This window comes from Salvelinus alpinus, chromosome 13, assembly GCF_045679555.1.
Source record: "Salvelinus alpinus chromosome 13, SLU_Salpinus.1, whole genome shotgun sequence".
Lineage (NCBI taxonomy): Eukaryota > Metazoa > Chordata > Actinopteri > Salmoniformes > Salmonidae > Salvelinus > Salvelinus alpinus.
The window spans coordinates 2,977,639-3,004,495 of NC_092098.1; the positions used below are offsets into that span (position 1 = coordinate 2,977,639).

Below are 26,857 nucleotides of genomic sequence, written 5' to 3' on the forward strand. Positions count from 1 at the left end.
TTTTGAGTTTAATGTTTAATATTGAATTTAATGTTCAAAGCATCCTGAATACACCTGACTTGTTGGGTTAAGGTTAAGATTAAGGGTTAGGAGTTAGGATTAGGGGAAAAGTTAGCTAACATGCTAAGTAGTTGCAAAAGAGCAAAAATGTACTAAGTAGTTGTAAAGTTGCTGTTAGCTAAAAAGCTAAAGTTGTCTAAGATGTGATTCAAACGCACAACTTTTGGGCTGCTAGAAGTTTGCGTTATACACCCATCCTCCCTGACCAAGCTCCCCTCCTTTTGTTTTTGGCTTAAGTAACCTTCTGCCTTATGTAACCATACCAAACGTAACATATTGACTAATTTGAGTGTCCCAGATTTACATTTACTATGTTACGTCTTCGAGCCCAGGATGAACATAGTTAGGCTACTCATATCAGTATGTTGACTATCTAACATTATAGCCAATAGATGAAATCATCCCTCCCTGATATGCTGTGTTGATGACAACACGGTTGTGTGACTCAGGAGTATAAAAGATAAAATGGTTGTGAATAGTGCCGTTCGTTTACAGTAGAAACATTTATGTTATTTTGGGGGGCGTGTTTGAAACATCCACCCATCCATCACCTCTTGTAGAATGTCCCGTGAGCAGAAGGCGGTGGAGCGCGCGAGGAAAGCGTTCCTCACTGGCAGGTCGAAGCCCTTAGAACACCGGATCCGCCAGCTGAAGAACCTCCAGAGATTCCTCTTGGAGAGAGAGAAGGAGATAGCTGAGGCCATCAAGAAAGACCTGAACAAGGTAGAGAGACAAGCAGACAGACACAGCGTGACTGAGAGAGGAGTGTGTGTGTGTGTGTCTGTGTGTGTCTGTGTGTGTGTGTGTGTGTGTGTGTGTGTGTGTGTGTGTGTGTGTGTGTGTGTGTGTGTGTGTGTGTGTGTGTGTGTGTGTGTGTGTGTGTGTGTGTGTGTGTGTGTGTGTGTGTGTGTGTGTGTGTGTGTGTGAGCATGTGCATAAATCTATTTGTGTGTCTGTCTTTGCAGCGTATGTTTGCACACGCACACGTGTGTCTGTGTGCATGTATCTAACCTCATCTATGTCCATATCCATCTTCTATCCTCCATTCATCCAGAGTGAGGCAGGCACCCAGCTGTATGAGACACTGGGCCTGGAAGGGGAGATTGTCCTTGCAGTGAAGAAGCTGGCAGAGTGGGCTGCCCCCCGGCCTGTTGAGAAGAACCTCCTGACCATCTCAGACACTGTTTACATCCAGCCTGAACCGCTGGGAGTGGTGCTCATCATAGGAGCATGGAACTACCCCTGGGCCGTTACCATACAGCCGCTTATAGGGGCTATCGCTGCAGGTAGGGGGGAGTGGGGGGGTTGGGTAGTGTGTGTCTGTGTGTGTGTTTGTGTGTGACCTATCCCCAGACCAATCATTCGTCTCTGCTTCTCTCAGGCCAGGTCCTTTTAATCAGTATTGCGCAATTTTCCTCTCAGCCTCTTACCTATCAAAGACAGGTTCAAAGTTCCTTGACTGTTATCAATTTGTGTGTGTGTGTGTGTGTGTTTGTGTGTGCTTGCATGCATGCATGTGAACTCTGAGCACTGCCACTATCAGGGACTTTACCCTCCAAGGGTGAGACTCCGTCCTTGTATTGTGTCAGTCATGATCATCTAGCCCTCCATCTTTCCCCCTTCCAAGATGGCCACCAGTGAATGTACTTCTGAATTGTTCACGTTTGTTTTATTCACGTTTGTCTGTTTTAAAAGCTTCTTGCCAATGATCACTTTGTTGTTTGTATACAAACAGCACCACAGTAAACACCTGAGAGGTATACTACAAAGTTAGCCAGCTAACGTTGATAAACAACCAGAAATAACCACACATTTTCTGGTTAATTAAGAAAGCTTCACTTAGACATGTGTCTTTGTACTCCCTGACGAATGATATGCTGCCGAAACGGGTCAGAGTTTTAAAATCTTTGTTCCATTGAATAAAGGCATTTTAATTATAAGAAGATTGCCTTGATCCTCCTTTCTTTTTGATGACAAATGTATCCCTATTTATGACTAATTTACACCTTCTATCTACAAAGACCTAACAGGGTTATATCATCCAAATTCATACACATCAACCTACTCAGATTTACTACACACATAATATATTGACCCAATTTTCTAACATCTGTGGCATTGGCTCACAGGCAAGGGAATAAAACAAATATTGCTAGAACCTGTTTCTTGGATTCTAAATATCAGACATTTGACATCTAAAATGTTGACCGTCATAAGCACTAATTATGGTCAATTTAGACTGAGAATAGTATCTAGTTATGATAAGGGGTGAAATAAGTATAGCCAGTTATAATTGTAACGGTTTAGCATATTATAAAAAAAGAAGATTAGTCTTTACGTGGCTAAAAGAAAAGGAATATAACGTATACTGTTTACAGGAAACTTACTCTACATCCTTAGATGAAGTTGCGTGAAAAAAGTAATGGGGTGGTGAAATAATTTTCTGTCATGGACAAAGGAACTCAAAAGGTGTGATGATTTTAATTAACAAAACATTTGATATGAATGTGCAAATAGTCAAGAATGATTCGCAAGGAAGGTGGATCTTTTTGAATATGAAAGTGGACAAAAAAGTGATTTGGCTCATTAATAATCTATGTGGTCCAAATCAGGATGATCCATACTTATTTGAAAATATTTATACCAATTTATTGAATTTACAGGCAACAAATGATCAAATCATTATGATAGGAGACTATAACTATCATCACCATGGCCTTAAGGAAATCACAAATATTATGGACACCTTAGAAATAGTGGATATTTGGAGACTAAAAAACCCTGACCAAGTGAGATATACATGGAGGAGACTTAATCAAGCTAGTCGCGTTGACTACTTTTTTGTCTCTTTCTTTCTCGCATCAAAGGTTAAAAAGGTTTTAATAGGAAACAGAATGCGATCGGATCATCATCTAATTGGTCTTCACATAACTCTTATAGAATTACCATGTGGACGGGATATTGGAAATTTAATCAATGTTTACTGGAGAACCATTTATTTTTAACTAAGACAACATTTTCTGTGCGAAGGCCAAATTACAGAGGAATAACTTTGAGGCTATTAAATCCTTTCAGTCTGGAAAAACCCCAGGGCTTGATGGCAATCCGGTAGAGGTATATCAAGCCTTTTTTGATATACTCAAAGCTCCATTGCTAGCTTGTTTTAAATACTCCTATAGAAATGGTAGTCTGTCAGGTATTCAGCAGGAAGTTTTGATTTCACTATTATTAAAACAAGACCCAGATGGCAAATATAAAGATCCAGTCTATCTAAAAAAAAACTGGAGACCCCTTACACTTTAGTGTTGTGACGCAAAAATACTAGCGAAATGCATAGCACTCAGAATTAAAAGGGCTTTACCGGGTATTGTTCATTCTGATCAGACAGGTTTTTTACATGGACGATACATTGGAGATAATATATGACAACTACTAGAAATTATAGAACATCATGAAACATCTAAGAAGCCAGGAATGGTATTTATAGCGGATTTTGAAAAGGCCTTTGATAAAGTAAGACTGGATTTTATTTATAAATGCCAATTTCACTGATTCTCTTATAAAATGGGTAAAAGTAATGTATAACAACCCCAGGTGTAAAATAGTAAATAGTGGCTACTTCTCAGAGAGTGTTGAATTGTCAAGGGGAGTTAAACAAGGGTGTCCGCTGTCACCATATCTATTTGTTATGGCCATCGAAATGCTAGCTACTAAAATATCAACATTAGAGGATTAGAAATCCATGGCTTATAAACAAAGGTGTCCATGTATGCCGATGACTCAAGTTTTATATTACGTCCCCAAGCTAGATCCCTGCAATGTCTCATTGAAGATCTAGATACTTTTTCTGGATTCTCTGGACTAAAACCTAAAAATATGATAAATCAAATCAAATGTTCAAATCAAATCAAATTGTATTAGTTACATGCGCCGAATATAACAGATGTAGACCTTCAAATGAAATGCTTACTTATGAGCCCCTAACCAACAATGCAGTTTTTAAAAATACCAAAATAAGTTAAAAAAATAAGTTACAAAAGAATGCAAATAAACGATAAGTGTACAATATTACGTATTGGATCTTTAAAAAATACAACTTTTACATTACCCTGCAATTTAACTATAAAATAGGCTGATGGTGAAGTAGACATACTTGGTATTCTTATCACAAAAGATATAAATAGGCTCTCCACAATGAATTTCAATAGAAACATTTTAAAAATAGACAAGGTCCTGCAACCATGGATAGGTTTATGGAAAAATTGCCCTGATTAACTCCTTAGTCATATCTCAGTTTACTCACTTACTTATGGTGCTGCCTACTCCTGATGACTCGTTTTTCAAATCATATGAGCAAAACATATTTTGCTTTATCTGGGACGCTAAACCAGACAAAATGCAGCGTGCCTATCTATATAATGGATATGAATTGGGTGGGTTGAGATTATTAAATATAGAAGCACTAAACCTCTCTAAAAGCTTCACTTATTCAAAAGTTTTACTTGAACCCTAAATAAGTAGATTACTAAAAATGTCCTTTTTGATTTTTTTTGCCATGTCTCATTTTCGATTTTCGAAAATTCTTATTTTTTCAAAGTATCTCTCTTTTTCAAACAAGCATTGCAGAGCTGGCTACAATTTAAATTTCATCCCCCTGAAAAGATAAAACAAATATTATGGCTGAACTCAAAACTGCTGTTTGATAAAATACCTGTATTTATGGGAAAGATGTTTGGAAAGCGTATTTGGTTTTTAAATTATATTTTACATTGGAATGGTAGAGTTATCAGAATTGTACGGGAAGGTCTGCTCAATCCAACAGTACAAACAATTGAATATTACCCCCAAAATGGAGGAGGCAGGTGGCAGTGGGAGGAGGTAGGGAATCTGCCCAATATATAGGATCAAAACTGGCGGAAGAATAAAAATAGCATATATAGGAAAGTATACCAGTTTCATTTGAGGACCAGGAGGTTTTTTTATGTACCGATTCCATGGTACAGGGTGTATGAGTTGATATATAAAACAACTGAAGATTTAAGACTTTGTGATTTTCAGCTAAAATTATTATATAGAATTCTTGCCACCAACAAAATATTGAATATTCCGGGGCATTCAATCATCAAAGCTCTGCAGATTTTGTTGTGAGGATACAGAATCAATTATTTTGGTATTACCCTCATGTAGCCTGTTTCTGGTCTCAGGTTCAGGAATGGCTTAAAATGCAGAACATTGATCTAAAATTGACCCTAGAAATAGTACTGTTAGGAGATCTGGAGAGACCGGGTCAGTCAATTAATAATATACTAATACTCTTAGTAAAAGTACTTATCTTCAACTCGCAATCTGTGGATTCTATTAAATTAGATAGATTGAAATTGTATGATAAACATTTCAGTATAGTTGAGAGATATCAGAGCTAGATAGCGCTGAATCATGTAGTAACCAATCATGTAGTACTAATTCAAAGTAGCCACCCTTTGCCTTGATGACAGCTTTGCACACTCTTGGCATTCTCTCAACCAGCTTCATTAGGTAGTCACCTGGAATACTTTTTTAAAAGTTCATTTGTGGAATTTCTTAATATGTTTGAGCCAATCAGTTGTGTTGTGACAAGGTAGGGGGTATACAGAATATAGCCCTATTTGGTAAAAGATAAAGTCCATATTATGGCAAGAACAGCTCAAATAAGCAAAGAGAAATTACAATCCATCATTACTTTAAGAAATTAAGGTCAGTCAATCTGGAAAATTTCAAGAACTTTGAAAGTTTCTTCAAATGCAATCGCAAAAATCATCAAGCTCTATGATGAAACTGGCTCTCATGAGGACCGCCACAGGAAAATAATTCCCAGAGTTACCTCTGCTGTAGAGGATAAGTTTATTAGACTTACCAGCCTCAGAAATCGGAAATTAACTGCACCTCAGATTGCAGCCCAAATAAATGCTGAACAGAGTTGAACAGAGTTCAACTAACAGACACATCTCAACATCAACTGTTTAGAGGAGACTTTGTGAATAAGGCCCTCGTGGTCAAATTGCTGCAAGAAACCACTACTAAAGGACACCAATAAGAAGAAGCGACTTGCTTGGGCCAAGAAACACAAGCAATGGACATTAGTACGGTGGAAATCTGTCTTTTGGTCTGATGAGTGAAAAATTCAGATTTTTGGTTCCCAGATGATCAGATGAACAGATGATCTCCGCATGTTTGGTTCCCACCGTGAAGCATGGAGGAGGAGGTGTGATGGTGTGGGGGTGCTTTGCTGGTGACACTGTCTGTGATTTATTTAGAATTCAATCACACTTAACCAGCATGACAACCACAGCATTCTGCAGCAATACACCATGTCATCTGGTTTGCGCTTAATGGGACTATCATTGGTTTCTCAACAGGACAATGACCCAACACACCTCCAGGCTGTGTAAGGGCTATTTTACCAAGAAGGAAAGTGATGGAGTGCTGCATCAGATGACCAATCGCCCAACCTCAACCCAATTGAGATGGTTTGGGATGAGTTAGACCGCAGAGTGAAGGAAAAGCAGCCAACAAGTGCTCAGCATGTGTGGGAACTCCTTCAAGACTGTTGGAAAAGCATTCCAGGTGACTACCTCATGAAGCTGGTTGAGAGAATGCCAAGAGTGTGCAACGCTGTCATCAAGGCAAAGTGAGGCTATTTCGAAGAATCTAAAATATATTTTCATTTATTTAACACTTTTTTGGTTACTACATGATTCCCAAATGTGTTATTTCATAGTTTTGATGTCTTCACTATTATTCTACAATGTAGAAAATAAGAAAAATAAAGAAAAACCCTTGAGTAAGTAGGTGTTCCCAAACTTTTGACTGGTACTGTGTGTTTTTGGTTGTTGAGTCAATTAGACCATGGCCATTTCAAGCTTATCTTTCTGAAAAATGTAAAGTTATTTCAGCATTTAGGCATGTTAGCTGGCTAACTGATTGATCCGTTCTACTGTGTAATCCCAACCCCCTGTGGGGTATTAGTCTAACATCATTAGCATTTGACCAGAGAGCTTTTAACTGGTCAGTAGTCAGCATTTGTCATAGTGTTGTGTTGAAGTGAATATTGTGCATGAACATTTCTCAAATTCCATTGTATTTTTTTTCTTCTATTGCATTATTGACTGTACGTTTGTTTATTCCATGTTCAACTCTGTGTTGTTGTTTGTGTCGCCCTGCATTGCTTTATCTTGGCCAGGTCGCAGTTGTAAATGAGAACTTGTTCCTAACTGGCCTACCTGGTTAAATAAAGGTGAAATCATATATATTTTTTAACCAGTCTTCCAATTGGAAGAGAGCGGTGGGTCTATGGAGCATCTAGATCTTTGTAGTTTAAGTGGTTTGGCCCACATCCAATGATCTATATTTCTCTGGTTAAGCCTTAATTGAGACGTAACAAATCAAATCAAATGTATTTGTCACATACACATGGTTAGCAGATGTTAATGCGAGTGTAGCGAAATGCTTGTGCTTCTAGTTCCGACAATGCAGTAATAACCAATGAGTAATCTAACTAACAATTCCACAACTACTACCTTATACACACAAGTGTAAAGGGATAAAGAATATGTATATGTAATATCAATTTCCATCCATTTCCATTATTAAAGTGAGCTGGAGTTGAGTCAGTATGTTGGCAGCAGCCACTCGATGTTAGTGGTGGCTGTTTAACAGTCTGATGGCCTTGAGATAGAAGCTGTTTTTCAGTCTCTCGGTCCCTGCTTTGATGCACCTGTACTGACCTCGCCTTCTGGATGATAGCGGGGTGAATAGGCAGTGGCTCGGGAGGTTGTTGTCCTTGATGATCTTTATGGCCTTCCTGTGACATCGGGTGGTGTAGGTGTCCTGGAGGGCAGGTAGTTTGCCCCCAGTGATGCGTTGTGCAGACCTCACTACCCTCTGGAGAGCCTTACGGTTGTGGGCGGAGCAGTTGCCGTACCAAGCGGTGATACAGCCCGACAGGATGCTCTCGATTGTGCATCTGTTGAAGTTTGTGAATGCTTTTCGTGACAAGCCGAATTTCTTCAGCCTCCTGAGGTTGAAGAGGCGCTGCTGCGCCTTCTTCACAACGCTGTCTGTGTGGGTGGACCAATTCAGTTTGTCCGTGATGTGTACGCCGAGGAACTTAAAACTTACTACCCTCTACACTACTGTCCCGTCGATGTGAGTAGGGGGGTGCTCCCTCTGCTGTTTCCTGAAGTCCACAATCATCTCCTTTGTTTTGTTGACGTTGAGTGTGAGGTTATTTTCCTGACACCACACTCTGAGGGCCCTCACCTCCTCCCCGTAGGCCGTCTCGTCGTTGTTGGTAATCAAGCCTACCACTGTAGTGTCGTCCGCAAACTTGATGATTGAGTTGGAGTCGTGCATGGCCACGCAGTCGTGGGTGAACAGGGAGTACAGGAGAGGGCTCAGAACGCACCCTTGTTGGGCCCCAGTGTTGAGGATCAGCGAGGTGGAGATGTTACCTACCCTCACCACCGGGGGGCGGCCCGTCAGGAAGTCCAGTACCCAGTTGCACAGGGCGGGGTCAAGACCCAGGGTCTCAAGCTTGACGACGAGTTTGGAGGGTAATATGGTGTTAAATGCTGAGCTGTAGTCGATGAACAGCATTCTCACATAGGTATTCCTCTTGTCCAGATGGGTTAGGGCAGTGTGCAGTGTGGTTGCGATTGCGTCGTCTGTGGACCTATTGGGGCGGTAAGCAAATTGGAGTGGGTCTAGGGTGTCAGGTAGGGTGGAGGTGATATGGTCCTTGACTAGTCTCTCAAAGCACTTCATGATGATGGAAGTGAGTGCTACAGGGCGGTAGTCGTTTAGCTCAGTTACGTTAGCTTTCTTGGGAACAGGAACAATGAGTCTCCCAGTTGACTCTCCCAGTAACAAGTTCCCATTCTGATTGGATTGGTAGTGGAAACACTTTGAGGAAACATCTTGTCTGGTTATCTTTCATCCTAGTTCCTCCTGGTTCTTGTAATGGAGAAATGGCATAATATATTTAACAGACATTTAGCATTCAGCCAAGTAAATAGCTGTTGGCATTGAGCTTGGACTGTTATTGATTAATGTGTGTGTTGGGCTGGACTTTATTCTCTAACCCTGCTATCAGTTACCAGAGGCAAGGTTATGGCCGTTCACTCTGTGAGAGTTCTGCCTTGCCTTACAGAAGGCCCTTTACACACACACCAGTCATCCCGGTGGATGGTGGCTGCAGAGGGACATATAGTACTGTAATATCATATGTGATAAATATATTTTGTTAAAGGGTCTATTGCAATGACTGTGATATGTGGTTGTTTTCCCTACTAAACTTCTTAAATACACTTAAGAGTGTCTGCTAACTCAGAGTTTCCCAAACTTGGCATACCCCCCCCAACTGAATAAAATGTAAATGTAACGTCATAATGGCTCTGCAGGTGTGAACCAAACATTGGATTAGACTGAATAAGAGATAAGTAAACATATAAACAGAATAAGGATCTCTTTCTATGCCAGTAAATGCCAACACATTCTGTCTGTCCCGACTCATAAGGTATCACTCCAACTCCAACTTTGTTTGTCTGCCCCAAGACTTATTACCCCAGTGCTAACCAATAACTCCATTGTTTGTCTTAGCATCCTCAAGCTAATGCTAACGACAACTGTACTATTCTCTGTGCCAGGCAACGCTGCTGTGGTGAAGCCGTCTGAGGTGTGTGTCCACACCGCCAAGGTTATGGAGGACCTGCTGCCCGCCTACATAGACAAGGTAACACACATGCACACGCAGTCACACACTAGGGGGTTGAACGTTTAAACATCTTAATGCTAAGAAAACTCCCAAATAGAAAAAATATATTTATCCCCCCCCCCCACAAAATTTTAATCACAGTGCAGCTGGCTCACCTGTGCTTTCTCTTCGCTAATGATGCAAGTGTGTTTTCAGTCTTTGGTCTGTTGCGTGTAGAATATTCTAGCCTATTCATTGATGATAGGCCCAAGAAATTGCAAAATACAGCATTCCATTGCGATATGTAGCTTTTGATTGCCGATAGATAGGCCTAGTGCATGGTTCTGACTCTGTCTGCCTGGTGGTCTACCTGCCTATACTGTGCCCCTCCCCTTTCTCTCGGTCCCTCGCTAGCTCGCTATGAAAAACGTTTGTGTTCTCGGGAGTACAGCAACTAATCGGTCATCTCCGCTCCAAAAAGAATCAATCTTAGGAGTCGATTCCGAGCGGAAGATGTGTTTTCTTTCTACTAAATGTCTTGGTAAGTCACGGTATTTAACAAACTTTAAAGTACTTTTTTAGGAGAGAGTGGTCTGACTGCGTGCAGCTCGAGATTATTTGAATGACATTTCTGTTCGCCTTGTGATTGACGTATGAGTCCCGTTTCAGAAATGGCGTTCCTTTATAGACAAGTAAAATGCCTGTTCAATTGCGCTTCAAAAGTTTTTCGAGAGAAGGTTTAGTGTCGGCATTTAAAAAGCCATAGTGTACCCTTACCGCTGTAGGGGTGGCAGATAGCCTAGCGGTAAAGAGTGTTTTGCCAGTACCTGAAAGGTAGCTTGTTCGAATCCCTGAGCCGACTAGGTGACAAATCTGTTGATGTGTCCGTGAGCAAGGTACTTATTCCTAATTGCTCCTGTAAGTTGCTCTGGACAATAGCATCAGCTAAATGACATAAATGTATTTCTATGTAATCTGTATATAACATCATGCATAATGTGTTGTACATAACAATGTGTTTTTCCCTGCATCTCTAGGAGTTGTACCCAGTGGTGACAGGGGGTGTCTCAGAGACCCAGGAGTTGCTGCGTCAGCGGTTCGACCATGTGTTCTACACAGGGAACAGCATGGTGGGGAAACTGGTGATGGAGGCAGCAGCCAAACACCTCACCCCCGTGACCCTGGAGCTGGGGGGCAAGAGCCCCTGTTACATCGACAAGAACTGTGACATCCCCATCGCCTGCCGGTAAGAGAACACACCCAGATACACAAACGGACAGACAGACACAGATACAACGTTCTAACTCTCTTCCGTTTCTCGCCTTGTCCCTCCCTCCCTTCCCTCTTCTCTCTCCTGTAGGCGTGTGACATGGGGGAAGTATTCTAACTGTGGGCAGACGTGTATCGCTCCAGACTACATCCTGTGTGAGCCCAGCATTCAGGGCCGCGTGCTGGAGGAGATCAAGAAGTCCATCAAAGTACAACTCACTATGTTGGGAGTATAAAAAGGAGTATATATCTGGCTTCACTAACTAAGCATTGAGTAGCAACCATGAAGGTACTGACAGTTTTTGTTGGAGTGAAAAAGGAGGCCTTTTTCCTGACGTTTTTGTCCCACAAAACCAGTGCTCTCACAAGCTTATTATAATTATAGACAGGTAGGTTGTTTAGCAACAAAAACGTTGGTGCAAAACAGACGGCGTTGGTTTAAAATCAAAAGGAAATCAACTATATTTCATCTCCAAATGCACAATGAGCACTTGTTAACTCTCAAATACATTGTTACTAGGGATGCGATGTAAAAAATAAAAATTATTTCACCTTTATTTAACCAGGTAGGCTAGTTGAGAACAAGTTCTCATTTGCAACTGCGACCTGGCCAAGATAAAGCAAAGCAGTTCGACACAAACAACACAGAGTTACACATGGAGTAAACAAACATACAATCAATAATACAGTAGAAAAGTCTATAGACAGCATGTGCAAATGAGGTAGGATAAGGGAGGTAAGGCAATAAATAGGCCATGGTGGTGAAGTATTTACAATATAGCAATTAAACACTGGAATGGTAGAATGTGCAGAAGATGAATGTGCAAGAATAGATACTGGGGTGCAAAGGAGCAAGATAAATAAATAAATACAGTATGGGGATGAGGTAGATTGGATGGGCTATTTACAGATGCAGTGATCTGTGAGCTGCTCTGACAGCTGGTGCTTAAAGCTAGTGAGAGTCTCCAGCTTTAGTGATTTTTGCAGTTCATTCCAGTCATTGGCAGCAGAGAACTGGAAGGAGAGGCAGCCAAAGGAAGAATTGGCTTTGGGGGTGACCAGTGAGATATACCTGCTGGAGCGCGTGCTACGGGTGGGTGCTGCTATGGTTACCAGTGAGCTGAGATAAGGCGGGGCTTTACCTAGCAGAGACTTGTAGATGACCTGGAGCCAGTGGGTTTGGCGACGAGTATGAAGCGAGGGCCAGCCAACGAGAGCGTACAGGTCGCAGTGGTGGGTAGTATATGGGGCTTTGGTGACAAAACGGATGGCACTGTGATAGACTGCATCCAATTTGTTGAGTAGAGTGTTGGAGGCTATTTTGTAAAGGACAACTTTGAAGTCGAGGATCGGTAGTTTTGGCTGATACCGATATCCAATATTTTCCTTGCCAAAAAACCTGATACCTATAGCCGATATTTACAATTTTAGCGACCTTTTAAGCATTCTAGTACAGTTAAATAGTTGAAACACACACACACACGATCCAATTTTTGACATAAAGGCATATACGTGACATAAGTCAAGATACCATGTCTTGTTTTCAGGTGTTAAGAACAAGATGAAACTAGCTAAAACAATCCACCTACGATTTCCCACATTACAGCTTCTTGACATAATTTTCGAGTCATAATTTTCGTGACTTTGTCAGGCAACCCATTTATTATGTAATGTACAATTGGTCAATTGTGTACATGTATTTTCCTTTCAGGCCTTCTACACAGAGGACCCCAAGACCTGCCCCGACTACGGACGCATCATCAACCAGCGCCACTTCAAACGCATCATGGCCATGACAGAGGACAGCACCATCGCTATAGGAGGGGATAGTGATGAGTCAACGTGCTACATAGGTACTACTTATGACAAGCATAATGCTACATAGATACTGTACTACTTATGATACGCATAGCTACCTAAAATGGCGCCGGAGAAGAAGGCTGACGTTTTACGTGCCCCCAACCAGTGTTTTTTGTTAGTTTCTTTGCATTGTTTGTAACTTGTTTTTTTACTTATTTTGTATATAATGTTGTATATACCGTCTCTTATGACCGAAAATAACTTCTGGACATCAGGACTGTGATTACTCACCACGGACTGGCAGAATCCTTTTTTTCCTTTAACGAGTCTGACGAGCCCGATGTGAATGATATACTGCTCTCCCAGGAACAGGCCCAGATCCCTATGATTTGCGTGAAGAGAAAAAGGGGCCAAAGGGCGGGCTGCCTTCTGAGAATTTGTAGGCGATCAAATAAACCCCCACTTCCTTCCATTCTGCTAGCCAACGTGCAATCTTTGGAAAATAAAATAGAAGACCTACGTGGAAGATTAAACTCTCAAGCTATTGCTCGCCTGAGGTAGAGTATCTCATGATAAGCTGTAGACCACACTATCTACCTAGAGAGTTTTCATCTGTATTTTTCGTAGCTGTTTACATACAACCACAGACTGAGGCCTGGCACTAAGATAGCATTGAATGAGCTGTATTCCGCCCTAAGTAAACAAGAAAATGCTCACCCAGAGGCGGCACTCCTAGTAGCCGGGAACTTTAATGCAGGGAAACTTAAATCCTTTTTCTATCAGTATGTTAAATGTGCAACCAGAGACAGAAAAAAACTCTGGACCACCTTTAATCCATACACAGAGATGCATACAAAGCTCTCACCCTCCATTTGGCAAATCTGACCATAATTCTATCCTCCTGATTCCTGCTTACAAGCAAAAATTAAAGCAGGAAGCACCAGTGACTTGATCAATAAAAAAGTGGTCAGATGAAGCAGATGCTAAACTACAGGACTGTTTTGCTAGCACAGATTGGTATATGTTCTGGGATTCCTCCAATGGCATTGAGAAGTACACCACATCAGTCATTGGCTTCATCAATAAGTGAATCGATGACGTCGTCCCCACAGTGATTGTACGTACATACTCCAACCAGAAGCCATGGATTGCAGGCAACATGAGTACTGATCTAACGGCTAGAGCTGCCGCTTTCAAGGAGCGGGAAACTGATAAGAAATCCCGCTATGCCCTCTAACGAATCATCAAACAGGCAAAGCGTCAATACAGGACTAAGATCGAATCGTAATACACTGGCTCTGACTGTCGTCGTATGTGACAGGGCATGCAAACCATTACAGACTACAAAGGGAAGCACAGCCGAGAGCTGCCCAGTGACATGAGCCTACCACATGAGCTAAACTACTTCTATGCTCGCTTCGAGGCAAATAACACTAAAACATGCATGAGAGGACCAGCTGTTCCGGAAGACTCTCATCAAGCTCTCCGCAGCCGATGTGAGTAATACCTTTAAACAGGTCAACATTCACAAGGCCGCAGGGCCAGACGTGTACTGCGAGCATGCGCTGACCAACTGGCAAGTCTCTTCACTGACATTTTCAACCTCTCCCTGTCCGAGTCTGTAATACCAACATGTTTTAAGCAGACCACCATATTCCCTGTGCCCAAGAACACTAAGGTAACCTGCCTAAATGACTACCAACCCGTAGCACTCACGTCTGTAGCCATGAAGTGCTTTGAAAGGCTAGTCATGGCTCACATCAACACCATTATCCTAGAAACCCTAGACCCACTCCAATTTGCATACCGCCCCAACAGATCCACAGATGATCCGCAATGTCTATTGCACTCCACACTGGCCTTTTACACCTGCACAAAAGGAACACCTATGTGATAATGCAATTGATTGACTACAGCTCAGCATTCAACAACATAGCGCCCTCAAAGCTCATCAATAAGCTAAGGACCCTGGGACTAAACACCTCCCTCTGCAACTGGATCCTGGACCTCCTGACGGGCTGCGCCCAGGTGGTAAGGGTAGGTAACAACACATCTGCCACACTGATCCTCAACACAGGGGCCCCTCAGGGGTGCATGCTCAGTCCCCTCCTGTACTCCTTGTTCACTCATGACTGCATGGCCAGGCACGATTCCAACACCATCATTAAGTTTGCCGATGACACAACAGTGGTAGGCCTGATCACCGACAACGACGAGACAGCCTATAGGGGGGAGGTCAGAGACCTGGCCATGTGGTGCCACGACAACAACCTCCCCCTCAACGTGATCAAGACAAAGGATATGATTGTGGACTACAGGAAAAAGAGGACCGTGCACGACCCCATTCTCATTGACGGGGCTGTAGTGGAGCAGGTTGAGAGCTTCAAGTTCCTTGGTGTCCACATCACCAACAAACTAACATGGTCCAAGCACACCAAGACAGCCGTGAGAGGGCACGACAACACCTATTCCCCCTCAGGATACTGAAAAGATATGGCATGGGTCCTGAGATCCTCAAAAGGTTCTATAACTGCACCATCGAGAGCATCCTGACTTGTTGCATCACTGCCGGGTATGGCAACTGCTCGGCCTCCGACCGCAAGGCACTACAGAGGGTAGTGCGAATGGCCCAGTACATCACTGGGGCCAAGCTCCCTGCCATCCAAGACTCCAGCCACCCTAGACATAGACTGTTCTCCCCCTTCACCCTCTTTTACACCGCTGCTGCTCTCTGTTGTTATCATCTATTCATAGTCACTTTAATAACTCTAACTACATGTACATATTACCTAAACTAACCGGTGCCCCGCACATTGACTCTGTACTGGTACCCCCCTGTATATAGTCTCGCTATTGTTATTTTATTGCTGCTCTTTAATTACTTGTTACTTTTATTTCTTATTCTCGTCCTTATTTTTTTAAACTGCATTGTTGGTTAGGGGCTCGTAAGTAACCATTTCACTGTAAGGTGAAATGTTGTATTCACCTGTTGTATTCGGCGCATGTGACTAATAAAATTTGATTTGATTTGATGATACATACTTGTAGGTATCACTTTTCCTATCAAAACTGCCTCAACTCCTTCCAACATTACTTCCTACACTATTCAATCTCCATTTTTACAATTAGTTGATTGTTTCTTTTGCCTTTTGTTTTCCTTTGAAATTCTTTCTGTAAGCGCTATACAAGTTGAATACATTATTTGTATTATATGACTGTCATAGGACTCCATAGGTATCACATACACATACCCTACAGTTGGTTACCATGACACATCTAGTTGTGTATCTATGCTCCCCTCTTCAGCTCCTACAGTACTGCTATGGGGTAAAAGTTGGTTTCCCATCTAGTTGATGTGTATCTATGTTCTGCCCACCACATACCCTAGAGTTGGTTACCCTGACACATCTAGTTGTGTATCTATGCTCCCCTCTTCAGCTCCTACACTACTGTCATGGGGTTAAAGTTGGTTTCCCATCTAGTTGATGTATATCTATACTCTGGCCACCACATACCCTGCTGTTGGTTACCCTGACACATCTAGTTGTGTATCTATGCTCCCCTCCTCAGTTCCTACAATACTGCTATGGGGTTAAAGTTGGTTTCCCATCTAGTTGACCTCTAAATATATTCTCCCCTACTCAGACCATACAGTGCTGCTACTGGTTTCCCTGACACATCTAGTTAATCCATATCTGTCCTCCCTCCTTCTCAGCTCCTACAGTCCTGAAGGACGTGCAGGTGAACTCCAAGGTGATGCAGGAGGAGATTTTTGGTCCCCTGCTCCCCATCCTGACGGTCAGTGGAGTGGACGAGGCCATCGACTTCATCAACAAGGGAGAGAAACCCCTCGCCCTCTATATCTTCTCACCTGATGACAAGGTAACTACTCACGCATGTGTAGCGTGGTTCATTCTGCGTTGTGTACTTCTAATTAGGACGCTGCCACAACTGACGGTCTGCTAGTTGAATTATTTTTATTTGCCCTGCACACGAAGAGACAACACACATTATGTTAACCCTTAGCGCAGTTCTATTATTTTTATTTGCCCTGCACACGAAGAGACAACACACATTATGTTAACCCTTAGCGCAGTTCTATTATTTTTATTTGCCCTGCACACGAAGAGACAACACACATTATGTTAACCCTTGGCGCAGTCACAGCTCTCAGGCACCTTACTAGCCGAAGGTCAGGCAAAAGGAAATAACATGTGCTGCGTGCACACATTCAATGCACAACAGCACACCATACAATACAATACAAGTAAAATGATACAGAACATAATTCGGACAAAATAAAAGACATACCTGCACACGAAGAGACAACACACATTATGTTAACCCTTGGTGCAGTCCTAGCTCTCAGGCACCTGCGCAAGCACATGGACACTCACTCAAACACTGTCCCAAGTACTCACAAGTTACAATAGATACCCTAGTTAGCGAGCTTTGTGAAACTTGTTAACATAAATCTTTATATTATCCACATTGTAACAAACTTATGGTAGCATAACAGTACATTGTGTAACATTATGACGGTTTTATATTGAACAATTGCGGAGCCAAGGACAACATACCTTGCTAGCCGAAGGTCAGGCAAAAGAGAACAATAAGGAGGTACGGAAATACAGATAACCCGTGATGGGCCAAACCAAAATATACACAACTTTTACAATCACATGTATGTAGAATATTGATATGAAAATGTGTTTGTACACCAAAGAAAAACATTAGCTATGCAGCTGTAATTAAATAAAAAAATAAACTGAATTATTATTATTATTATCAAATTATTAACATCCCCTCTTGACCTGGCCTATTTGAATTGGTCCTTGTTTGCAACTTGTTGCATAATCTAGGGGAACACCATCACACTGCTACACATGCACACATATAGAGAACACACAAGCACATGCTCAGCAACTATTTCTTTTAAAAACAATAATGGTTGGCTGTTTTTTTATTTCAAATGTCTCATTCTCTCTCTCCCCTCCTACTCAACCCTCCCTCCCTTTCTCTTCTCTCTCTGCATCCCCCTTCTCTCTCTCTCCCTCTCTCTCTCGTTCTCTCTCTCTCTTTAGGTGATAAAGAAAGTGATAGCAGAGACCTCCAGTGGAGGAGTGTTGGCTAATGACTGTCTTGTGCACTACTCTGTCAGTGCACTGCCCTTTGGTGGAGTGGGTAAGTAAGGTTCACTATATAACACACCAACAAAAAATTGCTGTTTCACACGGAGTCAAATGAGCAGAGATATGTGTTCTTCATATTTCCCCCTGTAGGTAACAGTGGTATGGGCAGCTACCACGGAAAGTTCAGCTTTGACAACCTGAGCCACCTGAGGGGCTGTCTTATCAAGCAGCTGAAGATGGAGGGTGTTAACGACATGCGCTACCCTCCCCATACTGCCAAGAAACTGTTCTGGGCACGCTTCTTCATCCTCAAAAATCCAGACCTAGGGTGGTTAGGCCGCATGACGCTGCTCGCTATCATCGCTGTGGTGGCTGCTGTGGTGCTAAAGGTTAGGGGGAAGGAGGAAAGTGTTGGGGGGGGCTGATAAGAAGCGATTTGGGAATTTTAGATTGAGTTTCACTGATTGGTGGATGTGTGTGTTTCTGTGTGTTTCTTCAGAGATATCTTCAGTGAGATCAAACAAGTCTACCCGTACTTCTGGCCTGATGTTACTCTGGTGACCCGCTGGACCCTGGAACAGAGTTGGGTCTAAAAGTGCTAAATTAACTTTGACGCGGTTAAGATTCTGTCTGCTTCAAGATAATAATCATCCGTAACCATAGTAATGTCAGGTTCAACCTTTAACCCCTCCGTCACCATGACAATGAGAGAGTGAATGGGAAGTGGCCCCAATAACCCCTATTAGAATTATTATGCAATTCTGCATGAAGCCGTTTCAGAAGGATTAGCTTGCTAATGCTTACTAACATTAGCTAGCAGCAACAGATTTTATGAATGTGATCTTTTATCTGATTTATGGCACTTTAATCAGTGTAATAATATGTGAATTTGTTAGTTAAACCTGTCCGCTTTTTATTTTAAGCCTTAAAACGTTGAAATGTTTGCTGCTTATTAACTTTTTGGATAATGTATCAAAAGAAACAATGCAGAACTCTTATGCCCAGTTATAACCTTTATATCACTGTGCTTTGAAGCAGCATAGCTGACCTATATGCAAGGTTCTCTAAGGATTGCATAAATCCATTTCATATGAAGGAATAATCATGAAGTGTTGTGTGTTAATACTGTACTACTATTACGCATGCTTGTATGTTTCAGTCAGCCTCAGAGAAGCACAACTCTAGTTCTGTTATCATTTCAGTTTTTAATTTCAACCGTTAGAAAGAGATTGCAATGGAGATGTATTTTATTTGAAGTAGAACTTTAACATTCCCTATCAGTGATTTACCCTGCTGTTGGCAATTGTTCTTTTTGTTGCATTGTATTTTTTATGTTTCACATTCACACTATGTGCCTGAAACAAAACCAAATAACCAATCAAGTACCTTTCGAGAATTCCACCTTCCATTTCACCACAGAGTTCTTAAAATATTTGCCTGAAGAACTTGTATTCGAAAGCTCAGGATGTAACAAAGTATGACAACTACTATGTCTGAGCAACAATGAAGGAGTAACAGCGTATAATTTCAATGATTGTAATTCATTTGTAATAAATCTGTTTTTATGTCCTTCACTTATTGATTACGGTTGTGTTGTTGATAGGGAATGAGAGGAATATCCAGTGGCGATTTTAGCATGTGAATCTTGGTGTGGCAAACTCCCCCCAATTTATTTTATGCATGCCAGCAAAGGCACTACACAACACTAAACAATAGATGGATTGCACTATAACGGTGACAAACGGTGCCCACAAAGTGTTAGGGCCTACATAAAGCTGTCCCAACAGCAGAGCTTTCTTTTCAGCACCATGGAGTGAATTCCTACCACCGCCACACCTGGCTTTCAGTGGAGCCTTGTCTGGCAGCGAAACAGTTCATTCAGCCTCATTTACTGCCTTTTAAAAACACTCATTTGATATGGCTGACTTGCTTAAACAAATGTGGTTTCTACTGACAATTGATATGTACAAACTATGGCATAAGGGAATGATGAGCGGATAAGAGGCAATCCGTAATTTCGATTAAGACAATGATTCATCTATCATTTCTCTTCATATGACAAGGATTGAAAAGGATTTGCAGGAGATTGTCGACTTGATTCATGAAGATGACTGCTTGTCTAGCTAAGATTTTGAAAGTATGATGTTGACATGATCGGTCCAATCAAAGCTCCAGTACATAAAACATGATTTGACATCATTTAATCTGTGGCCAATGACCTTGAGCCTTCTTGGATGGGCACTTCTAATGTACATCTATGGCAACAACCAAGTGGCTTGAACTTTCTAGCTGTCCCTGTAGATTTGGCAGTGACGTAGTGTCCCTATGAGTGAGAGAACACTGAGCCAATCACGGCGCAACTTGAGAACATTATCAACCACTATGCTCTGTATTTTCTGCTGGCTGCCCCACCACCAAAGAAAGCACTGAGCTAGGCTGAAACAACTGCATTTTGCAGCTGCCTTACTCAAGAAAGCAAGAAAAGAGACCATGTTTGTATGCAGCTTTATTAACTCAAACAGTTTGCTAACTGATATGTGATACGTATTATTATTATAATTTTTTTGCTTAACGGGGGGCTCTGCCCCACCTGCCCTGAATGACGGGTCGCCACTGGGAACATCAGATGATTGGGTTTCTAAATAGATCCACAGATGTCAGTAGGACATTCCATTTGTGTGGTTTGCTATGATCAATATGGCCAGTAGGTGTTGCTCTAACTACCTGACTACAACTTTGAAGAAACCTGCCAGTAGTTATTTTCTCCACCTTCTCTGTCTCTCTACCTCCCTCTCTCTCCCCCGTCTTTCACTTCTTCACTCTCTCTCTCCCTCCGTCACTATCATTCCCTTTTTTCATCTCTCAGGTGGAGGGTCAGAGTGTGTGTGTGTGTGTGTGCGTCAGTGTGTGTGTCTTCGTTAATGTATTCCTCTATCTGGCTCCTGGGAGTGTGTGCGTGTGGTAGTCATGGATTTTGCTCTTTACCTCTCCAGTCTGCTCTCTGTTTTCATCCACTGCTCAGGTAAGACATTTTAGGTTTTTGTGATTGTGTGTTTCTGATTTTTGACAGTAAGGATGCTTGCCATTTCAGGAGACATAGTTCCTGAAAAAGAGTAAAAGAGAGTACACCAGGGATATATCTCAGGATAAATTTGGCAGGAGGGCTGTAGTGCTCCAAGCAACAAGGCACACTTGTTGGGTGGGTCAACACGAGATGCAGTTTAGCCTTTAGAGGAAGCAGAGCTTCAAGTAGGTTATTGAACATTCTCTCTGGTATGCTGGGTGTTTAGTGGCATAGATGAAGAGTGACGCAAAAAAACACGCTGCCAATCAGATGACTTTGAAGGAGTACCTGGAGGTCCCACCCCACCATCCAGTCCACACATCTACCCGCCGCATCAGTCCTCCACTCCTGTACGGACTACTCTACCACCAGCTGGGCCTCTGTCCGAGGCCATGACACCAGTGCCCGGCCTGGCCTCTGTCCGTGCCCGACACCTGTGCCCGGCTGGGCCTCTGTTCATGATCTCCACACCTATGCTCGGCTGTCACTCAGTTAGACCCATCCTCTGCTCCTTACGGGCTGGGCATTCTGATGGAGCCAGCGATCAGTCGCTCTCCATTTTATAATTATTTATAATTGTCATTATTTGTGTTAAATTGTTTGTCCCTCTGTGGTGTTTATTTAACTGTATATACAGCATCATACTCAAAAGTTTTCTCCCCTTCCTCTTAATTCACTCTGAGCATAAAAGCCCTAAGCTGAATTCTGTAATTACATTTCAACCGATTAATGTCAGTCTTTGAATGCTGTATAAACTATTTAATTTTCCTGCTTGTGTGCTATGTGCACTGATTTCAAACAATTAAAATGATGTTTATCATTCTCAGTCTTCCTCCAATTCTGTCTTCAATTACTTCCTTGATTTACAATCAAAACAACTTAGCTAACATTACGTTTTCAATGTGAACTTGATATTAAATGTATATGTTAAGCCATTCTCTTATTTAAAATAAACAGGATTTCTGTGGTGTTTAGGATTAACACATTTAGGCTACCCTAATATTAGTTTGAATCCTGAAGAGGGTGAGAGGTTTGACAAAAAGAGACAGGTTTTCATAATAAAAAGTTTTGGATGATGATGACAGAGCTACAGGCTGAGAAGAACGAGGATTGTCGGATGAAGCCGGATATTTTTCTACTCAGATTGCCACGGTAAGGAAAAGAAAGCAATAAAAACGATTAGAGGCTAAATACAGTAGCCGTGTTGGGATCAAATAAAATAAAATGTATTTAAAAAGTCCTTCTTACATCAGCTGATGTCACAACGGGCTGTACAGAAACCCAGCCTAAAACCCCAAACAGCAAGCAATACAGGTGTAGAAGCATGTTGGCTAGGAAAAACTCCTAGGAAGAAACCTAGAGAGGAACCAGGCTATGAGGGGTGGCCAGTCCTCTTCTGGCTGTGCCGGTGGAGATTATAACAAACCATTGCCAAGATGTTAAAATGTTCAAAGATGACCAGCATTGTCTAATAATAATCACAGTGGTTGTCGACGGTGCAACAGGTCAGCACCTCAGGAGTAAATTTCAGTTGGCTTTTCACAGCCGATCATTCAGAGTATCTCTACCGCTCCTGCTGTCTCTAGAGAGTTGAAAACAGCAGGTCTGGAACAGGTAGCAAGTCTGGTGAACAGGTCAGGGTTCCATAGCCGCAGGCAGAACAGTTGAAACTGGAGCAGCAGCACGGCTAGGTGGACTGGGAACAGCAAGGAGTCATCAGGCCAGGTAGTCCTGAGGCATGGTCCTAGGGCTCAGGTCCTCCGAGAGAGAGAAAGAAAGAAAGAGAGAGAGAATTAGAGAGAGCATACTTAAATTCACACAGGACACCGGATAAGACAGGAGAAATACTCCAGATATAACAGACTGACCCTATTCCCCCGACACAAACAACTGCAGCATAAATACTGGAGGCTGAGACAGGAGGGGTCGGGAGACACTGTGGCCCCATCTGACGATACCCCCGGACAGGGCCAAACAAGCAGGATATAACCCCACCCACTTTGCAAAAGCATAGCCCCCACACCACTAGAGGGATATCTTCAGCCACCAACTTACCATCCTGAGACAAGGCCGAGTATAGCCCATAAAGATCTCCGCCACGGCACAACCCAAGGGGGGGCACCAACCCGAACAGGAAGATCACGTCAGTGACTCAACCCACTCAAGTGACGCACCCCTCCTAAGGACGGATTGGAAGAGCACCAGTAAGCCAGTGACTCAGCCCCTGTAATAGGGTTAGAGGCAGAGAATCCCAGTGGAGAGAAGGGAACCGGACAGGCATAGACAGCAAGGGTGGTTCGTTGTTTCCGTTCACCTTCACACTCCTGGGCCAGACTACACTCAATCATAGGACCTACTGAAGAGATGAGTCTTCAATAAAGACTTAAAGGTTGAGACCGAGTCTTTGTCTCTCACATGGGTAGGCAAACCATTCCATAAAAATGGAGCTCTATAGGAGAAAGCCCTGCCTCCAGCTGTTTGCTTAGAAATTCTAGGGACAGTTAGGAGGCCTGCATCTTGTGACTGTAGCGTACGTGTAGGTATGTACGGCAGGACCAAATCGGAAAGATAGGTAGGAGCAAGCTCATGTAATGCTTTGTAGTTTAGCAGTAAAACCTTGAAATCAGCCCTTGCCTTAAGAGGAAGCCAGTGTAGAGGAGTAATATGATACATTTTTTGGGGGTTCTAGTCAAGATTCTAGCAGCCGTGTTTAGCACTAACTGAAGTTTATTTAGTGCTTTATCCGGGTAGCCAGAAAGTAGAGCATTCCAGTAGTCTAACCTAGAAGTGACAAAAGCATGGATTAATATTTCTGCATCATTTTTGGACAGAAAGTTTCAGAATTTTGCAATGTTACATAGATGGAAAAAAGCTGTCCTTGAAACAGTCTTGATATGTTCGTCAAAAGAGAGATCAGGGTCCAGAGTAACGCCGAGGTCCTTCAGTTTTATTTGAGACGACTGTACAACCATCAAGATTAATTGTCAGATTCAATAGAATATCTCTTTGTTTCTTGGGACCTAGAACAAGTATCTCTGTTTTGTTCGAGTTTAAAAGTAGAGCATTTGTAGCCATCCACTTCCTTATGTCTGAAACATAGCCTTCCAGGGAGGGCAATTTTGGGGCTTCACCATGTTTCATCGAAATGTACAGCTGTGTGTCAACCGCATAGCAGTGAAAGTTAACATTATGTTTCCCGAATGACATCACCAAGAGGTAAAATTTATAGTGAAAACAATAGTTGTCCTAAAACAGAACGTTGAGGAACACCGAAATGTACAGTTGATTTGTCAGAGGACAAACCATCCACAGAGACAAACTGATATCTTTCCGACAGATAAGATCTAAACCAGGCCAGAACTTGTCTGTGTAGACCAATTTGGGTTTCCAATCTCTCCAAAAGAATGTGGTGATCGATGTTATCAAAAGCAGCACTAAGGTCTAGGAGCACGAGGACAGATGCAGAGCCTCGGTCTGACGACAAAAGGTAATTTACCTCCTTCACAAGTGCAGTCTCAGTGCTGTGATGGGGACTAAAACCAGACTGAAGCGTTTCGTATACATTGTTAGTCTTCAGGAAGCAGTGAGTTGCTGAGCAACAGCTTTTTCTAAAATTGTTGAGAGGAATGGGAGATTCGATATAGGCCGATAGTTTTTTATATTTTCTGTGTCAAGATTTGGCTTTTTCAAGAGAGGCTTTATCACTGCCACTTTTAGTGAGTTTGGTACACATCCGGTGGATAGAGAGCCGTTTATTATGTTCAACATAGGAGGGCCAAGCACAGGAAGCAGCTCTTTCAGTAGTTTAGTTGGAATAGGGTCCAGTATGCAGCTTGAAGGTTTAGAGGCCATGATTATTTTCATCAATGTGTCAAGAGATTTAGTACTAAAACACTTGAGTGTCTCCCTTGATCCTAGGTCCTGGCAGAATTGTGCAGACTCAGGACAACTGAGCTTTGGAGGAATACACAGATTTAAAGAGGAGTCCGTAATTTGCTTTCTAATGATCATGATCTTTTCCTCAAAGAAGTTTATCACTGCTGAAGTGAAAGCCATCCTCTCTTGGGGAATGCTGCTTTTTAGTTAGCTTTGCGACAGTATCAAAAATAAATGTTGGATTGTTTTTATTTTCCCCAAATAAGTTGGAAAAATAGGATGATTGAGCAGCAGTGAGGGCTCTTCGATAATGCACGGTACTGTCTTTCCAAACTAGTCGGAAAACTTCCAGTTTGGTGTGGCGCCATTTATGTTCCAATTTTCTGGAAGCTTGCTTCAGAGCTCGGGTATTTTCTGTATACCAGGGATCTAGTTTCTTATGACAAATGTTTTTTGTTTTTAGGAGTGCGACTGCATCTAGGGTATTGCGCAAGGTTAAATTGAGTTCCTCAGTTAGGTGGTTAACTGATTTTTGTACTCTGGCGTCCTTGGGTAGGCGGAGGGAGTCTGGAAGGGCATCTAAGAATCTTTGGGTTGTCTGAGAATTTATAGCAAAATCTTTTGATGATCCTTGGTTGGGGTCTGAGCAGATTATTTGTTGCGATTGCAAACGTAATAAAATGGTGGTCCGATAGTCCAGGATTATGAGGAAAAAATTAAGATCCACAACATTTATACCATGGGACAAAACTAGGTCCAGAGTATGACTATGGCAGTGAGTAGGTCCAGAGACATGTTGGACAAAACCCACTGAGTCAATGATGGCTCCGAAAGCATTTTGGAGTGGGTCTGTGGACTTTTCCATGTAAATATTAAAGTCACCAAATATTAGAATATTATCTGCCATGACTACAAGGTCCAATAGGAATTCAGGGAACTCAGTGAGGAATGCTGTATATGGCCCAGGAGGCCTGTAAACAGTAGCTATAAAAAGTGATTGAGTAGGCTGCATAGACTAGAAGCTCAAAAGACGAAAATGTTTTTTTATTTTTATGAATTGAAATTTGCTATCATAAATGTTAGCAACACCTCCACCTTTGCGGGATGCGCTGGGGATATGGTCACTAGTGTAACCAGGAGGTGAGGCCTCATTTAACACAGTAAATTCATCAGGCTTAAGCCATGTTTCAGTCAGGCCAATCACATCAAGATTATGATCAGTGATTAGTTCATTGACTATAAGTGCCTTGGAAGTGAGGGATCTAACATTACGTAGCCCTATTTTGAGATGTGAGGTATCACAATCTCTTTCAATAATGGCAGGAATGGAGGAGGTCTTTATTCCAGTGAGATTGCAAAGGCGAACACTGCCATGTTTAGTTTTGCCCAACCTAGGTCGAGGCACAGACATGGTCTGGGGATAGCTGAGCTGACCACAATAACTATGCTAGTGGCAGACTCCACTAAGCTGGCAGGCTGGCTAACAGTCTGCTGCCTGGCCTGCACCCTATCTCATTGTGGAGGTAGAGGAGTTAGAGCCCTGTCTATGTTCATAGATAAGATGAGAGCACCCCTCCAGCCAGGATGGAGTCCGTCCCTCCTCAGCAGGCCAGGCTTGGTCCTGTTTGTGGGTGAGTCCCAGAAAGAGGGCCAATTATCTACAAATTCTATCTTTTGGGAGGGGCAGAAAACAGTTTTCAACCAGTGATTGAGTCGTCAGACTCTGCTGTAGAGCTCATCACTCCCCCTAACTGGGGGGGCCAGAGACAATTACTCGATGCCGACATATCTTTCTAGCTTATTTACACGCTGAAGCTATGTTGCGCTTGGTGACCTCTGACTGTTTCATCCTAACGTCGTTGGTGCCGACGTGGATAACAATATCCCTATACTCTACACTCGCTTTAGTCAGCACCATCTTCAGAT

The 26,857-nt window shown here is 42.4% G+C and overlaps 1 protein-coding gene and 3 long non-coding RNA genes across 4 annotated transcripts in view; 2 read left to right on the forward strand and 2 right to left on the reverse strand.

Moving 5' to 3' along the window:
- Window positions 1-1,202, reverse strand: LOC139536819 (uncharacterized). Its single transcript, XR_011667401.1, has 2 exons — window positions 1,072-1,202; window positions 1-774 (listed from the first exon to the last, which is right to left on the reverse strand). It is a non-coding gene; the product is annotated as an uncharacterized lncRNA (long non-coding RNA).
- On the forward strand, window positions 622-19,565 carry aldh3a2b (aldehyde dehydrogenase 3 family, member A2b). The gene is made up of 10 exons (XM_071337452.1): window positions 622-783; window positions 1,115-1,346; window positions 9,744-9,829; window positions 10,828-11,036; window positions 11,151-11,268; window positions 12,771-12,912; window positions 16,575-16,741; window positions 17,944-18,043; window positions 18,142-18,380; window positions 18,491-19,565. Exons 1-10 carry the CDS (start codon window positions 622-624, stop codon window positions 18,503-18,505), a joined length of 1,470 nt encoding a protein of 489 aa, XP_071193553.1. The 3' UTR covers window positions 18,506-19,565.
- Window positions 18,526-26,857, reverse strand: part of LOC139536821 (uncharacterized) — a 10,833-nt gene continuing 2,501 nt past the window's right edge. Inside the window, exon 2 of the long non-coding RNA XR_011667403.1 lies at window positions 18,526-22,813. This is a non-coding gene — a long non-coding RNA (uncharacterized lncRNA). The remainder of the gene's footprint in view (window positions 22,814-26,857) is intronic.
- LOC139536820 (uncharacterized) lies at window positions 20,513-21,887 on the forward strand. The gene is made up of 2 exons (XR_011667402.1): window positions 20,513-21,013; window positions 21,282-21,887. It is a non-coding gene; the product is annotated as an uncharacterized lncRNA (long non-coding RNA).

What these genes read in the sequence shown, in the direction of transcription:
- aldh3a2b (XM_071337452.1), top strand. Translation starts at nt 622, where the DNA reads ATGTCCCGTGAGCAGAAGGCGGTGGAGCGCGCGAGGAAAGCGTTCCTC. An exon ending in GACATCCCCATCGCCTGCCG is followed by an intron (nt 11,037 to 11,150) that starts GTAAGAGAACAC and finishes TCTCTCCTGTAG; the next exon opens with GCGTGTGACATGGGGGAAGT. An exon ending in TCTTCTCACCTGATGACAAG is followed by an intron (nt 16,742 to 17,943) that starts GTAACTACTCAC and finishes CTCTCTCTTTAG; the next exon opens with GTGATAAAGAAAGTGATAGC.